The 14,912-nt window shown below is 49.9% G+C and overlaps 1 protein-coding gene across 1 annotated transcript in view; it reads left to right on the plus strand.

Moving 5' to 3' along the window:
* PADI2 (peptidyl arginine deiminase 2) overlaps positions 1-14,450 on the plus strand; it is a 53,749-nt gene extending 39,299 nt beyond the window's left edge. Inside the window, exons 11-16 of the mRNA XM_007980321.3 lie at positions 1,492-1,643; positions 5,131-5,275; positions 6,005-6,098; positions 9,776-9,861; positions 11,024-11,152; positions 11,954-14,450. Of these exons, the coding sequence (XP_007978512.1) occupies positions 1,492-1,643; positions 5,131-5,275; positions 6,005-6,098; positions 9,776-9,861; positions 11,024-11,152; positions 11,954-12,187 (840 nt within the window). The 3' untranslated portion in view covers positions 12,188-14,450. The remainder of the gene's footprint in view (positions 1-1,491; positions 1,644-5,130; positions 5,276-6,004; positions 6,099-9,775; positions 9,862-11,023; positions 11,153-11,953) is intronic.
* Positions 14,451-14,912: the final 462 nt, after the last annotated feature.

Here is a 14,912-nt window from a genome sequence, read left to right on the forward strand (position 1 = left end):
AAGCTGCTGCCGTCCACCCCATGGGCTCAGCTGTCCCTGGAGCCTCTCAGCTGAGCCAGGATAAGCCACATCCTCCTACTCCACTGGATTTTGTCAGGCAAGCTTCATCCCAAGCCCAGTGCAAGCTCCCAAACAAGATTCCTGTATTTGTACCCCAAAAGTCATGAGAGGAATCTTAAATTTCAGGGGCCAATGGGGTTATGTCTTGTGTGCTAACTCCAGTTTTTTGGAGTTCTGTGTGAAGAAGGGTTCTGAGGCTTCCTCTGGGCTCAGTGGCAAGTCTGGCAGGTTGAGACTGGGTTGAGATGGCATGTATATTCATAGCTGCCACTTTTGCATGTATTGGTCAGCTTCACCAAGTAACAAACCAACCCGAAATCTCCATGACTGACAATAGCAAAGGCCTGTGTCTTGCTGGCATTCCATGTTGATTGCTGCTGCTGGTCTGCCACTCTGCTTCTTCATGCCTTGCTCACTCTAGCACTCAAGGTGCCAGAGCAGTCCCAGTCTGGGAAATGCCATTCTCCTAGCACAGGGAGAAGTCAAAGAGTTGGCAGACACACATAGGGGTTCCTATGGCTTCTGCTGTTCACTGGCATGCATCCCTTCTGCTCACATTTCATTGGCCAAAGCAAGTCATGTGACCAAGTCTGACACTGGGCAGGGAAGTATATTCCTTTTGCAGGAAGATGCCGGAAGTCACATGACAATGGGTCAGGATGCAAAATTCTCCTACTGTGAAGTAATAATACAAGTTGCTCCCCTTCCTCAGGTTACCTAATCTGGTACTTCTTTATAGATGGGGAAATGAACCAGACACAGTGGCTCACCCCTGTAATCCCAGCACTTTGGGAGGCCAAGGTGGGTGGATCACTTGAGGTCAGGAGTTCGAGACCAACCTAGGCAACCCAGTGAAACCCCATCTCTACTAAAAATACAAAAATTAGCCAGGGGTGGTGCTTGCCTGTAATCCTAGCCACTGGGGAGGCTGAGGCAGGAGAATCACTTGAACCGGGAGGCAGAGGTTGCAGTGAGCTGAGATCGCACCACCTCACTCCAGCCTGGGCAACAGAGCAAGACTCCATCTCAAAAAAAAAACAAACAACAACAACAAAAAAAAAACAGATGGGGAAACTGAAAGTGCATAGCATAAAATGGGGACTAATCCTGAAATCACCAATATGTATCTGTGCTTGGGAAATAGAGGCACACACAGGAATGCAGATGCCCACACACTCACATTCACACTCCCACTCACTCTCACACGCACTCTCACCTGCACCGTCACACTTACACCGACATGCTCACACACTCAGCCTCCCTATGCCCAGGCCCCCCTGCTCTTTATTCATCATAGGAAGACCATGGACAACCCGCCTAGAAACTAAGTGCCCACCGACGCAGACTGAAGGTGGTAAAAGAGGGTAGCTGGCTTGGGGGCTGAGGACCCTGGCTGCAGAAGACTAATGCAGGTGTGTGCCATCTGCCTAGGGCCCAGATTTTGGCTACGTGACCCGGGAGCCCCTCTTTGAGCCTGTCACCAGCCTTGACTCGTTTGGAAACCTGGAGGTCAGTCCCCCAGTGACCGTGAACGGCAAGACATACCCTCTGGGCCGCATCCTCATCGGGAGCAGCTTTCCTCTGTAAGAGAAGCCAGGTTGGGGCTGGGGGCTGGGGGAGTGGGGAGGTCACTGTTTCTCTTTTAGGGTGGCCTGGGTTGCTCACACATGGGAGCAAGTGGCTGGGAGAATTATTCCCTCCCACGACTTCCTGTTAAGAGACTGACACTCTTGGAAAGAAAATTAAGCGAACCTTTACGTCTTCGTGTGATTTAGGATCTAATATATAACTAAATAAACAACTCTCTTCCCCACTTGGAAAGGCGTATAATGAGGTTATAAATCAGCTGGCTGGCTGGGCACGGTAGCTCTCACCTGTAATCCCAACACTTTGGGAGGCCGAGGTGGGCAGATCATTCAAGTCCAGGGGTTTGAGACCAGCTTGGATAACATGGCAAACCCTGTCTCTACAAAAAATACGAAAATTAGCCAGCCATGGTGGCATACACCTGTAGTCCCAACTACTCAGGAGGCTGAGTTGGGAGGATCACTTGAGCCTGGGAGGTGGAGGTTGCAGTGAGCTGAGATCAGGCCACTGCACTCCAGCCTGGGCAACAGAAAGAGACCTCATCTCAAAAATAGATAGATAGATAGATAGATAGATAGATAGATAGATAGATAGATAGACAGACAGACAGATAGATAGATAGGCTGGGCACAGTGGCTCATGCCTGTAATCCCAGCACTTTGGGAGGCAGAGACAGGCAGATTGCTTAAGGCCAGGAGTTCAAGACTAGCCTGGACAACATGGCAAAACTTCGTCTCTACTAAAAATACAAGTATTAGCAGGCATAGTGGTAATCCCAGCTTCTTGGGAGGCTGAGGCATGAGAATTGTTTGAACCTGGGAGGTAGAGGTTGCAGTGAGCTGAGATCATGCCCCTATACTCCAGCCTGGGTGACAGAGAGAGATTTTGTCTCAAAAAAAATTAGGCCAGGTGCGGTGGCTCATGCCTGTAATCTCAGTACTTTGGGAGGCTGAGGTGGGTGGATCACCTGAGGTCCAGAGTTTGAGACCAGCCTGACCAACATGGAGAAACCTCGTCTCTACTAAAAATACCAAATTAGCTGGGCGTGGTAGCGCATGCCTGCAATCCCAGCTACTCAGGAGGCTGAGGCAGGAGAATCACTTGAACCCAGGAGGCAGAGGTTGCAGTGAGCCGAGCTCGTGCCATTGCACTCCAGCCCGGGCAACAAAGGTGAAACTGCGTCTCAGAAAACAAAATTAAATTCAATTAAATTTTAAATAAATCAGCTGGGGAAGGAAGGGAGGAGTCCAGAAAAGGAAAACTGACAGGTATGAGTGGGAGCATACCAGTGAATCCTCAGGAATACCATACTTAAAAGAGGTATGAGCAGATGTGGTCCTACCCCAGAAATGTGAGTCCCTGGCTCCCAGGCCTGTGCATGATTCTCCTCACTCCCTGCCCAGTTGATCCACCAGCCAGTGAAAAGATTCTTCCTTGTCAGGGCAGTTGCTGGGGAGAGAGTGAATACCTTAGGTTCTCATGCCACAAAAGGGCTGCCAGGAGCATGCACAGATGGGATCAGCCAGGATTTGGGCACCAGGTTCCTCCGAGTCACATGGGATGCTCAACCTTCTGCGAGGAGGCCACTGGCACAGGCAGCGATTGTTTGCCCACTCTTGCCTCCTTCTCCCTCCACTCAGTGGCCACTTATTCACTCAGCAACCATTTCCTGAGCACCAGCCAAGTGCCAGGCCCTGTGTCAGGCACAGGGTCCCAAACAGGAGGCCCAGCCCCTGCCTTCAAGGAGATGGTAGAGGTCTCAGGCATGCACATAGAACCTGATGAAATAGAGGGACGTACAACGACAGAAAGAATGACAGGGAGTCAGGGCAGCCCAGGGAGGGGCCCCCAATCCCCTTGAGGAGCTCAGGGAGGGCCCCTTAAAGACAAATATTTATTGAGAAGCTACTCTGTGCCAGGCACTATTCTAGGCTCTGGGGATACAGCAGTGATCGAACAGACGAAGTCCCAGCTCTCAGGGAGTTTACAGCTGGGTAAGGGCAGTACAGTAAATAAACATGCAAGCAAGTAAATCAATTAGCTAATTCTGAATGCTGATACATGCAATGAAGAAGATAAAACAGGGTGACTTGATAAAACATTCCTGGGGACAGGGGTGCCTTAGCTGTTGTTTTTTTGAAGACATGACTAGAGTTGAGGCTTGGATGTTAAGAAGTAGGCAGCCATCAGGATATCGTAAAGGAAGCGCATTCCATACAGAAGGAACAGCAAAGGGAAAAGCCCCAAGGGATAGCAAGTGTAGCAGGTGTCTGAAGCAGACAGAACTAGGGGAAGGGAGGGAAGCAAGGGAGGAGGGCCGGGCAGGAGCCAGATCAGAAGGGAATTTCTTGGCCACCCTAAGGAGCTAGGGTTATCTTCAGAGGATAATGGAGAGATCGAAGACCTTGGGGAGTCTAGAAATGAGGAAGAGCTGGCCAGGAGCAGTGGCTCACACCTGTAATCCCAGCACTTTGGGAAGCCTAGGTGGGCAGCTCACAAAGTCAAGAGATCAAGACTATCCTGGCCAACATGGTAAAACCCCATCTCTACTAAAAATGCAAAAAAATAGCTGGGCGTGGTGGTGGACACCTGTAGTCCCAGTACTTGGGAGGCTGAGGCAGGAGGATCACTTGAACCAGGGAGGCAGAGGTTGCAGTTAGCCGAGATCATGCCACTGCACTGGCAACAGAGTTAGACTCCATCTCAAAATACAAAAACACATAAGCAAACAAAAAAAAAGAAATGAGGAAGGGCTTTCTGGAGGAGGTGTCTCTTGAACTGATTAAAGATTAAAGTAAGTCCAGGCACAGTGGCTCACGCCTGTAATCCAGCATTTTGGAAGGCTGAGGCGGGTGGATCACAAGGTCAGGAGTTTAAGACCAGCCTGGCCAACATGGTGAAACCCTGTCTCTACTAAAAATACAAAAATTAGCCGGGCGTGGTGGCACATGCCTGTAGTGCAGCTACTCAGGATGCTGAGGCAGGAGAATTGCTTGAACCTGGGAGGCAGAGGTTGCAGTGAACCAAGATCATGCCACTGCACTACAGCCAACATAGCAAGACTCTATCTCGGGGAAAAAAAAAAAAAGATTAAAATAAGTAGAAGTTAATGTAGCAAAGAAGCATGTGGAGGAGGGCAGATCTGGGAGCCCTCCTGTGCCCTAGCCCCCTCCGGCAGGCCAGGTGGGACTCTCACACACAGAATGTGGCCTCCGCACAGTCACAGGCACCCTTGAGGGCTGAGGTCTGGGCTCCCTGCCCTTCATACAGGCCGCAGCTACAACTAACACCTACTTCTTTCCCCTTGGACTCAAACACCTTACTGCCTGTGCCAGGGTCTCTTAACCCAACCTCGTCTCCTTCCTGGGACTTCTCTGCTGATGCCACTCTGGGTCTGGGATGGGTCCCAGAGACCAAACTCCTTTTGCAGGCCCTCTGGTAAGGTGGGTAGTTTTCTGAAACTCCTCTTCCTCCCTTCTCCAGGTCTGGTGGTCGGAGGATGACCAAGGTGGTGCGTGACTTCCTGAAGGCCCAGCAGGTGCAGGCGCCCGTGGAGCTCTACTCGGACTGGCTGACTGTGGGCCACGTGGATGAGTTCATGTCCTTTGTCCCCATCCCCGGCACAAAGGTAAGCTAGCCCCCTGTGGCTGGAGTGAATGGGGTAGCGGCAAACCCATATATTACCAGCCCCTGCCAGAGAGGGCAAGAGCTAGGAGAACCAGACAGCATAAAGGAAGGAGGAAGTAGGCTGAAGCTGGTTTGCATGTTGTTGCTGTGACAGGTAAAATTTTAACCCCATAAATCCAAAATGTTAGCATTTCAACACGTAATCAACCTAAAAATTATTAACAAGAGATTTAAATTCTTTTCTCATACTAAATCTTCAAAACCTGGTAAGGATTTTACTCATATGATACATCTCAATTCAGACTAGCCACAGCTCAAGTGTTCAATAGTCACACAAGGCTAGTGGCTACTGTGCTGGCGATAACATTCTAGAGAGAAATAGAGTATGCACCTGTGGCACTGGAAAGAGGTTCTTTCATTTTCTTATGGGTACAACTTCATACCCTGGAAATTCCCTGCAAATTGCATGGCTGCTTGGCAACTTGGAGAAGTCCTGTCCAAGGCCACCTTTGGCTCTGAGCCTTGACCTGGTGACATTGCTGAGGTAGAGGAAAGGTGAGAAATATTCCTCTGAAGCAAAGAACACCCTCCCCAGCAGCCTTTGCCACTCGGCATTGGGGGCCTGAGGCAATGAGCAGGCAAGGTGATGGGTCCTTAGTGCAGGGCCTCCCCCATGCTCCTTGGGTGCCTTCCCACTGCTGACTCTGTCCCTCTGGACTGTCTCTTGGAGAAATTCCTGCTGCTTATGGCCAGCACCTCGGCCTGCTACAAGCTCTTCCGAGAGAAGCAGAAGGACGGCCATGGAGAGGCCATCATGTTCAAAGGTAAGTGGTCACAGGGCCTTGGCAGGAAGTGGCGAGCTGGAGGCCCCAGAGAGACCCTCGGGAGGGTGGGGCAGATGAGCACTTTGTCCCTGAGCACCCAGCTCCACTTCCCTGGGTGTCTGGCCTGATCCGGGGTTTGTGAGGTCACTGTGGTGGGAAGCACCTCTGGCCTCCTGTGACCTTTGCTGTGATTGGGTGGACTGTGAGCAGCCCATAGCTCCTTAGTGTCACCAGCAGTGCATAGCACATCTTCAAGGCCTAGTGTATACTTTAAATGGCAGCAGACCCAGTGGAGGGTTAAATGGTTGAAAACTGACATGCAGCTAAGTCTGGTGGCTCATGCTTACAATTCCAACACCTTCGGAGGCTGAAGCAGGAGGATCACTTGAGGACAGGAGTTCGAGACCAATCTGGGCAACATAGTGAGAGCCCCATCTCTATAATACTCTTTTTTTTTTTTTTTTTTTTGAGACAGAGCTCCACTCTTGTTGACCAGGCTGGAGTGCAATGACGAAATCTTGGCTCACTACAACCTCCGCCTCCCAGGTCAAGCGATTCTCCTGCCTCAGCCTCCCAAATAGCTGGGATTACAGGCATGCACCACCAAGCCCAGCTAATTTTTTGTATTTAATAAAGATGGGGTTTCGCCATGTTGGTCAGGCTGGTCTTGAACTCCTGTCCTCAGGTGATCCACCTGCCTCAGCCTCACAAAGTGCTGGGATTACAGGCATGAGCCACCGCACCCAGACTCTCTATAATAAAAATTTCGAAAAAGAAAAGAAAACTGATGTGCAGTCTGCATTCAAGGAGCTTGTATTTTAGAAAGAGAGATAGAGAGAAAAATAGATACGATACAATTTAGGGACAGGAAGAAAAGTGGACTTTGGTGGGCAAAAGGCATATGGTCAGGCATCGTGGTTGTCAGCCCAGGAGTGAGACATGATCTTCTACATTTGGACGTTCACATAATTGGGACATATATAGACGGGATGAGGTTTGGATTTGAATTAATCATGGAAAGAGAGAAAGATAATCAGGTGGAGACAGCCAGCCAGGTTACAGACACCATGCCAATTCCTCATACTTTTTTTTTTCTTTTTCAACTTCTATTTTAGATTTAGGGGGTACATGTGCAGGTTTGTTACCTGAGTATTTTGTGTAATTCGGGATATGAATGATCCCATCACGCAAGTACTGAGCGTAGTAGCCAATTGTTAGTCATTCAACTCTTTCCCTCCTGTCTCCCTCCCCACTCTAGTAGTCCCCAATGTTTTGCTGTTGCCATCCTTATGTCCAATACCTTTTTTATTGTGATAAAATATACCTAATCTAATACATTTATTTGGTTTTTTGGTTTTGTTTTGTTTTGTTTTTTCTGAGACGGAGTTTTGCTCTGTCTCCCAGGCTGGAGTGCAGTGGCATGATCTCGGCTCACTGCAAACTCCACCTTCCAGTTCACGCCATTCTCCTGCCTCGGCCTCCCGAGTGACTGGGACTACAGACACCCGCCGCTACGCCTGGCTAATTTTTTTTTGTATTTTTAGTAGAGACGGGGTTTCACCGTGTTAGCCAGGATGGTCTCGATCTCCTGACCTCGTGATCCACCTGCCTTGGCCTCCCAAAGTGCTGGGATTACAGGTGTGAGCCACCGTGCCCGGCCTACATTTATTTTAATCATTTGTAAGGGCACAGTTCCGGGACATTAAACACATCTACAATGCTGGCTAAGCATCAGCACTCTCTATAGCCATTATACCTTTTTTTTTTTTTTTTTTTTTGAGATGGAGTCTCACCCTGTCACCCAGGCTGTAGTGCAGTGGTGCAATCTCGGCTCACTGCAAGCTTCACCTCCAAGGTTCAAGCCATTCTCCTGCCTCAGCCTCCCGAGTAGCTGGGACTACAGGCACCTGCCACCATGCCTGGCTAATTTTTTGTATTTTTAGTAGAGACAGGGTTTCACCGTGTTAACCAGGATGGTCTCGATCTCCTGACCTCATGATCTGCCCGCCTCAGCCTCCCAAAGTGCTGGGATTACAGGCGTGAGCCACCGTGCCCAGCCTGTTTTTTTCTTAAATTACTTTTGTCACTTTTCTGCTTGGTATCCACTCCCATAGCTGGTTGATACATGACTGCCCCTCAGATCCAAAGACAGTGTTCCTGACTGTCACTGGTGTCTAGGACAGACAAGACCAATTTAACACCACCACCCTTTTTAAATTCCCCATCAATGGGAAGTTTGTTCTTGGATTGGCAAGCTTGAGTCCTGACTTCCTGGAGGCTTCCTCTCTAATAGTAAACATACCCTCAAAACCTACCCATAGGATATAGGGACCATTATTTTTGTACAAATAGGGACAAGCAGTGCCCCAGATTTCTCCTTGTATTTTAGAAAGACAGATAGAGAGAAAATAGATATAATGCAGTTTGGGGACAGGAAGAAAAGTGGACTTTGATGGGCAGAAGGCATGGTCAGACATCGTTGTCGTCAGTACTGGAGTGAGACATTATTTCCTGGACTTAGACATTCACATAATGGGGACAGACAGAGGGAGGATGTGTGGATGTGCAGTCAGCAGAGACTGGAAGCACATAGGAGACCTGGACAGGAAGGCGAACCAGGCGATGCCAAAGAGCCAGGATCTCTGCTGGATCAGAGCCCACAACGTTGGGGGAAAACACATCCCTTTAAAAGATGATAAAAACTACAAACTTGCCCTCCGGAAAAATTCTTATATGAACCTATCCCCTGAACTTGGATCAGTTTTAGAAAATCACAGATCCCTAAAGTTTTCTGTCTCTACCTGGACCCTGCCTTCTGAGTCCCTAAGCCTCAAAGATTACATCCAACTTATAGCTGGGCATCTTTGCTGCTATCCAGCTATAAACCTGGGAAGTGCAATGGACCAGCAGGCTCTTCCCAGATGAGGCCAAAAAAGAATAAATAAATAAATAAATAATAGGTTAAGAGCATAGGCTCTGGAATCAGACTGATCTACACACCAACTCTGCCACTTGCTAGATGTAAGACCTGGGACAAGTCACATAACTTCTCTGTACCTCAGTTTCCTCATTTTTCAGGGTAGCGACTACCCCATAGAAATGTGGGGAGGATCCATGAGTTAATTCAATGTAAAGCATTTAGAAGAGTGTCGGCCGCATAGTAGGTGCTCATTGAGCATTAGGCATTACTAATCAAGCTGGAAGCCACAATAAGCCATCGTGTGGTATGGGAGCCAGACGCAGGCCACTCCAGAGCAGCAGCCAAGATGAGGCAGTTCTGGAAAATGGGAAGGGTGTCCCCTTTGGCCATGCTGCTTCTGCCACATTCATGCTGGTCAGCTGCTCATCCTTAGGAGCAGGCTCTAGGTGGGAGAACCAAGGGATTACTTGTACCACCCCTGATCCCACTGGCCGGAGTGAGAGCAAGGCAGCTGCCACCACTGTCCTGGCTCAGATGTCATAGTCAACTCTGGAGAAAAGAGTGTGTGCTGCTCTTCCCAGACAGAGGGGGCCTGATTTCTCCTGGGAGTGCCCTCCTGTGATCCAGCCTGTCCCCAGCCCCATCTCCCCAGTCCCAGTCCAGCAGTTAGCCCAGGGACTGGAGGGTCTTGGCAAAAGGGGAACACCCAGCCTGGGTAGCTAAAGCTTGACCATCCCCTGTCCTTTGACCCCCGCAGGCTTGGGTGGAATGAGCAGCAAGCGAATCACCATCAACAAGATTCTGTCCAACGAGAGCCTTGTGCAGGAGAACCTGTACTTTCAGGTGAGGGCAGGGCAGGGGTGCAGGGCCAGAGGGCCCCTGGCAGGAATGAGGCTCAGGCCCTCACATCCTTGGGCCTTCCGCAGAGAATGGCCGAGGGCTCAGGAGCTCCTGACCCGGAGCACAGCAGCACGGGGAAGAGCCTCCACCAGCATTCAGCCAGCCTCCTTGCTTTACTTCTGGGCTAAAGTCCCGGGGTTAAAGGAGTACCAAATTGTGCCGCCCCTCACTTGGGACAGTAGGACCATGGGCAACTCACTAAGGCTGTCTTTGGTTCTCTCATCTCTAAAAAGGGGATAACGGGGGCCATACACAGTGTCTCATGCCTGTAATCTCAGTACTTTCGGAAGCCAAGGCAGGAGGATTGCTTAAGGCCGGGGGTTTGAGACCAACCTGGGCAACATAGTGAGACACTCATCTCTACAAAATAAATAAATAAATAAAAATTTTGGCCGGGCGTGGTGGCTCATGCCTGTAATCCCAGCTCTCTGGGAGGCCGAGGCGGGCAGATCACCTGAGGTCAGGAGTTCAAGGCCAACATGGCCAACATATTGAAACTCCATCTCTACCAAAAATATAAAAATTAGCCAGGCATGGTGGCGGGCGTCTATAATCCCAGCTATTTGGGAGACTGAGGCAGGAGAATCACTTGAACCCAGGAGGTGGAGGTTGCAGTGAACCGAGATCATGCCACTGCACTCCAGCCTGGGCAATGGAGCAAGACTCAGTCTCAAAAAAAAAAAAATTAAAAGGGGATAATAATAGCATCTGTATCACAGGGCTGGAACTTAAATAAGCAGTCTATGTAATGCCGTTAGACAGTACCAGGCACATGTACACATTAGCTTTTGTTATTACCAAAATCATCAGTGTTGGGTGGCCCGAGGGGTCACTGAGGTGCTGTGTGGGAAGCAGTTAGTACAGGGACCGGCTCTAGTGAGTGCTGGGGAAATGGCAGCTGCTGCTCTGACATCTGTGACCATCCTCTGTCCTGAACCCTGGTAGACAGGGCCGGGGAGAGGCTGCAGAGGTGCCCACTGAGTGCTAGAAGTCTCTCTGGAGTGCCGGGGCCCCTGGCCTGGTGCTGCAGACTGGGATGGGGTTGACAAGGTGGCAGGTGTGTGTCCCCCTCACTTGCATGCCCTCCCTCCTTTCTCCTTCCCAGCGCTGCCTGGACTGGAACCGTGACATCCTCAAGAAGGAGCTGGGACTGACAGAGCAGGACATCATTGACCTGCCCGCTCTGTTCAAGATGGACAAGGACCACCGTGCCAGAGCCTTCTTCCCAAACATGGTGAGGCCCTGCAGACCCCAGCCCTCACCCCATGCCAGTATAGGGCAGCCAGATCCAGAAGGACCCCTCAACTGAGGCTGTCCAATGGGGAGGCCCAGGTCCCAATCCTGGCTGCACTGCTGTGTGACCTCACCTCAGGCACTTGCCCTCTCTGGGCCTCCATTTCCTCCTAGGGGTGATATGCTCGTCCTAGCTGCTTCACTGAGATGTTGGGAACCCTTTTCCTTAACAGATAGGAAAGTGCTGTGCAAAAGATTAAAAGTCCTTTATGTACAGGAGGGATTCCTGTTACATAGAGGAGAGTCTTTCATAATATAGAAAGAGGTTAGAACAATACATATGCACACATGGACACATATATACACACATGCGCACACATAAACACACGTGCATGCGTGGACACGTATACATACACGTGCACACAGAAACACGTGCAGCATGAACATATATACACACATGCACACACAAATACACATGCACACACAAATGCATACATACCCATGCATGTGTGCACATTCATACACATGTACATGTACACACTGATGCATGCATGTATAGCCATGTATACATACATGTGCAGACATGTGAATGCTTTTGCACACACACACATACAGAGGCAGATTGCCTGGTTTTCCGCCTCAGCTCTGCCATTTGTGAGTGACTTAGCCCTGCTCCATCTCTATCCAATCGCAGTTACTACTTCACAGGGTTGCTGTGAGGGTTCAGTGAGCTTAGGACGGGCATGTGTATCGTAGGTGCTCACTAAATGGAAGCTGTTACCATCACAATCCCCTATCACAGGTGAACATGATCGTGCTGGACAAGGACCTGGGCATCCCCAAGCCATTCGGGCCACAGGTCGAGGAGGAATGCTGCCTGGAGATGCACGTGCGTGGCCTCCTGGAGCCCCTGGGCCTCGAATGCACCTTCATCGACGACATTTCTGCCTACCACAAGTTTCTGGGGGAAGTCCACTGCGGCACCAACGTCCGCAGGAAGCCCTTTACCTTCAAGTGGTGGCACATGGTGCCCTGACCTGCCAGGGGCCCTGGTGTTTGCCTCCTTCCCTGAGTTCTCCAGACCCCTCACATGCCCAGAGCCTTCTGCTGACATGGACTGGACAGCCCCGCTGGGAGACTTTTGGGACGTGGGGTGGGATTTGGGGTATCTGTGCCTTGGCCTCCCTGAGCGGGGCCTCAGTGTCCTCTGAAGCCATCCCCAGTGAGCCTCGACTCTGTCCCTGCTGAAAATAGCTGGGCCAGTGTCTCTATAGCCCTGACATAAGGAACAAAACAAAACACAGCAAACCATGTGCCCAAACCGTTCCCCAAAGAATTTTGAGTCTCTAGTCTGACACTGAATGAGGGGAGAAGGGAAGGAGATTCTGGGATTGCCAGTTCTTCCAGCAGCCATGCTCTGAAAATCAAGGTAGAATCCGTGGAAAGGGACCCCAGGACCCCAGGACCCTAGACGTATCTTGAACTGCCATTGTCATTTCAAATCCACCTCCCTTAGGGTTTCCAGGTGGCCACCTCCAATTTTTCATTCCTTACCAATCTCTCAAATCCTCTTGGCTTTCTCTCTGCAGCATGGACACTGTTGGCTAGTCCTCCCCACTCCCTCAGGGTCCAGTAAGTTAGCTTAGAACCTTCCTGGAAATATTTCATCTGAGCAGGTTTCCCCACGTGTGGGATGCTCCTTTTACCTCATCTGTCTCACGGATGCAGGTTCCCCCGCATGCATGGGGATTTCTCCCCAGACCAGCATACTTGTGGCCTGACAGTTCAATGTGTAAAGATGCCCCTGGTCAGCCATATCCATCCTCTCTTGCCTGGTCCTTGATTCTCTGGCCAGTCCCTGACCTTCCTCCTCCCACTGCCTTGACTTTCTTCCTTTTTATTCCTGATGCCATCTGTCCAGACAGCTAGACAAGAACTTGTTCACCAGCAGCCAGAATCAGGCCTTCCCTGGGTCATAATAAGTGACCAGCCCCTCCTCCCAGACACCAGATCTAACACATAAGGACCCTGGCCTGCCCTCCAGCCCAACAGCCAGTTCTGGGTCAGCTGCCAGCTTAGGGGTGGTTTGATTATCCCATTGAAATTCACCAGTGCATTTGCCAAAGACCCTCTCATTTGGACATACCCAGATTCATTCCTGGCTCCAAGTGAGAAGACTCAATTTCAATCTTTAAAAGTTCCTTTAGGGCCAGAAGAATAAATGAATTATAATCCCATTTTGAAGAACCAATTTATAACCAATGAAAAGGTTATAATGTAATTATATTCTTGGAGGAACAAGATTTTTATTTGGGATTATTTCATTCAACCATTCAACAAACATTTTTTGTATGCCCCTAAGTGCCAGGCACGGTGTTGGGTTCTGCAAACACAGTGGTTAGTAGCAATCTGGACCTGGTCCCTACTGGCATGGAACCCATCAGTCCCCAACATGCAAAGTTCACATTTAAAGGCCAGCCCCTGCCCCTTCAGTGATGCGTTCTTTAGAAATGCTAGCCCACTATATTCAGAAATTCATCCTCAGGGCACAAAACTTCCAGCAAGTCACTGTCATGGTGAAATGGGCGGTGGGAGGGGGTCTTCTTTAAACAGCCCTCCTTACCATCTAGCTGGCCAGTACCCATCCAGTGAGTCCCCAGAGCCTCCAGAAGCTGTTGTCTCCTCTCTGGGGACAGCAACTCCTGCCTTTGGAGGTCAAAGCCCCAGATCTCTCCAGCCCCAGAGCTGAAAACACCAAGTGCCTATTTGAGGGTGTCTGTCTGGAGACTTAGAGTTTGTCATGTGTGTGTGTTTGGTTAATGTGGGTTTATGAGTTTTCTTTCTTTTTTTTTTTTTTAGTCTACATTAGGGGGAAGTGAGCGCCTCCCACGTGCAGACAGTGTGTCTTTATAGATTTTTCTAAGGCTTTCCCCAATGATGTCGGTAATTTCTGATGTTTCTGAAGCTCCCAGGACTCACACACCCTTTCCCATCTCACTTGCCCACCCAGTGTGACGACCCTCGGTGTGGATATACCCCTGTGGACTCATGGCTCTTCCCCACCCCCACTTTCTATAAATGTAGGCCTAGAATACACTTCTCTGTTGCAAAACTCAGCTAAGTTCCTGTTTCCACCTTGATGTTGAAATATCCTATGTAAGAGGGCAGGGGGTGTCGTGAAGATGGCAAGAAGAACGCAGTTTCAAATTTCTGGAAAAGAGCCTGTGGTAGAGATCTAAAGATGTTTAGAGAAGAGCTCGACTAAAGAACAATGAAATAAATGGTCCAAGGGGAAGTCACATGGCTGTTGGTGTGATGTTCTTTGCTGCTTCATAGACACGGCCTGGAGTGAGGCAAGCCACATATTGGGCCTTCCTGGTCCTGCAGCCCCTGCTGTTCTGGGCACGCGGTCTGGGCTCTCAGCATAGATATCTTGAGGGTTCGGAATCCCCCACACACTCAGTGACTGCATATTACATGGCCAACCCCAAAGGTGAAGACCAGTACCTGCAATAAAGTCTGACCATGCTGTTCTGATGGGGTTCCCCAGGAGCAGACCCTGAGATGAGCATTTGACAACAAGTGATTTATTAAGAAAGGGCCGGGCACAGTGGCTCATGCCTGTAACCTCAGCACTTTGGGAGGCTGAGGCAGGAGGATCACTTGGGCCCAAGAGTTCCATACAAGCTTAGGCAACATAGTGAGATCCCCATCTCTATAAAAAATTTTAAAAAATAGCTGGGCATGGTGGCACATGCCTG

This window comes from Chlorocebus sabaeus, chromosome 20 (genome assembly GCF_047675955.1).
Source record: "Chlorocebus sabaeus isolate Y175 chromosome 20, mChlSab1.0.hap1, whole genome shotgun sequence".
Lineage (NCBI taxonomy): Eukaryota > Metazoa > Chordata > Mammalia > Primates > Cercopithecidae > Chlorocebus > Chlorocebus sabaeus.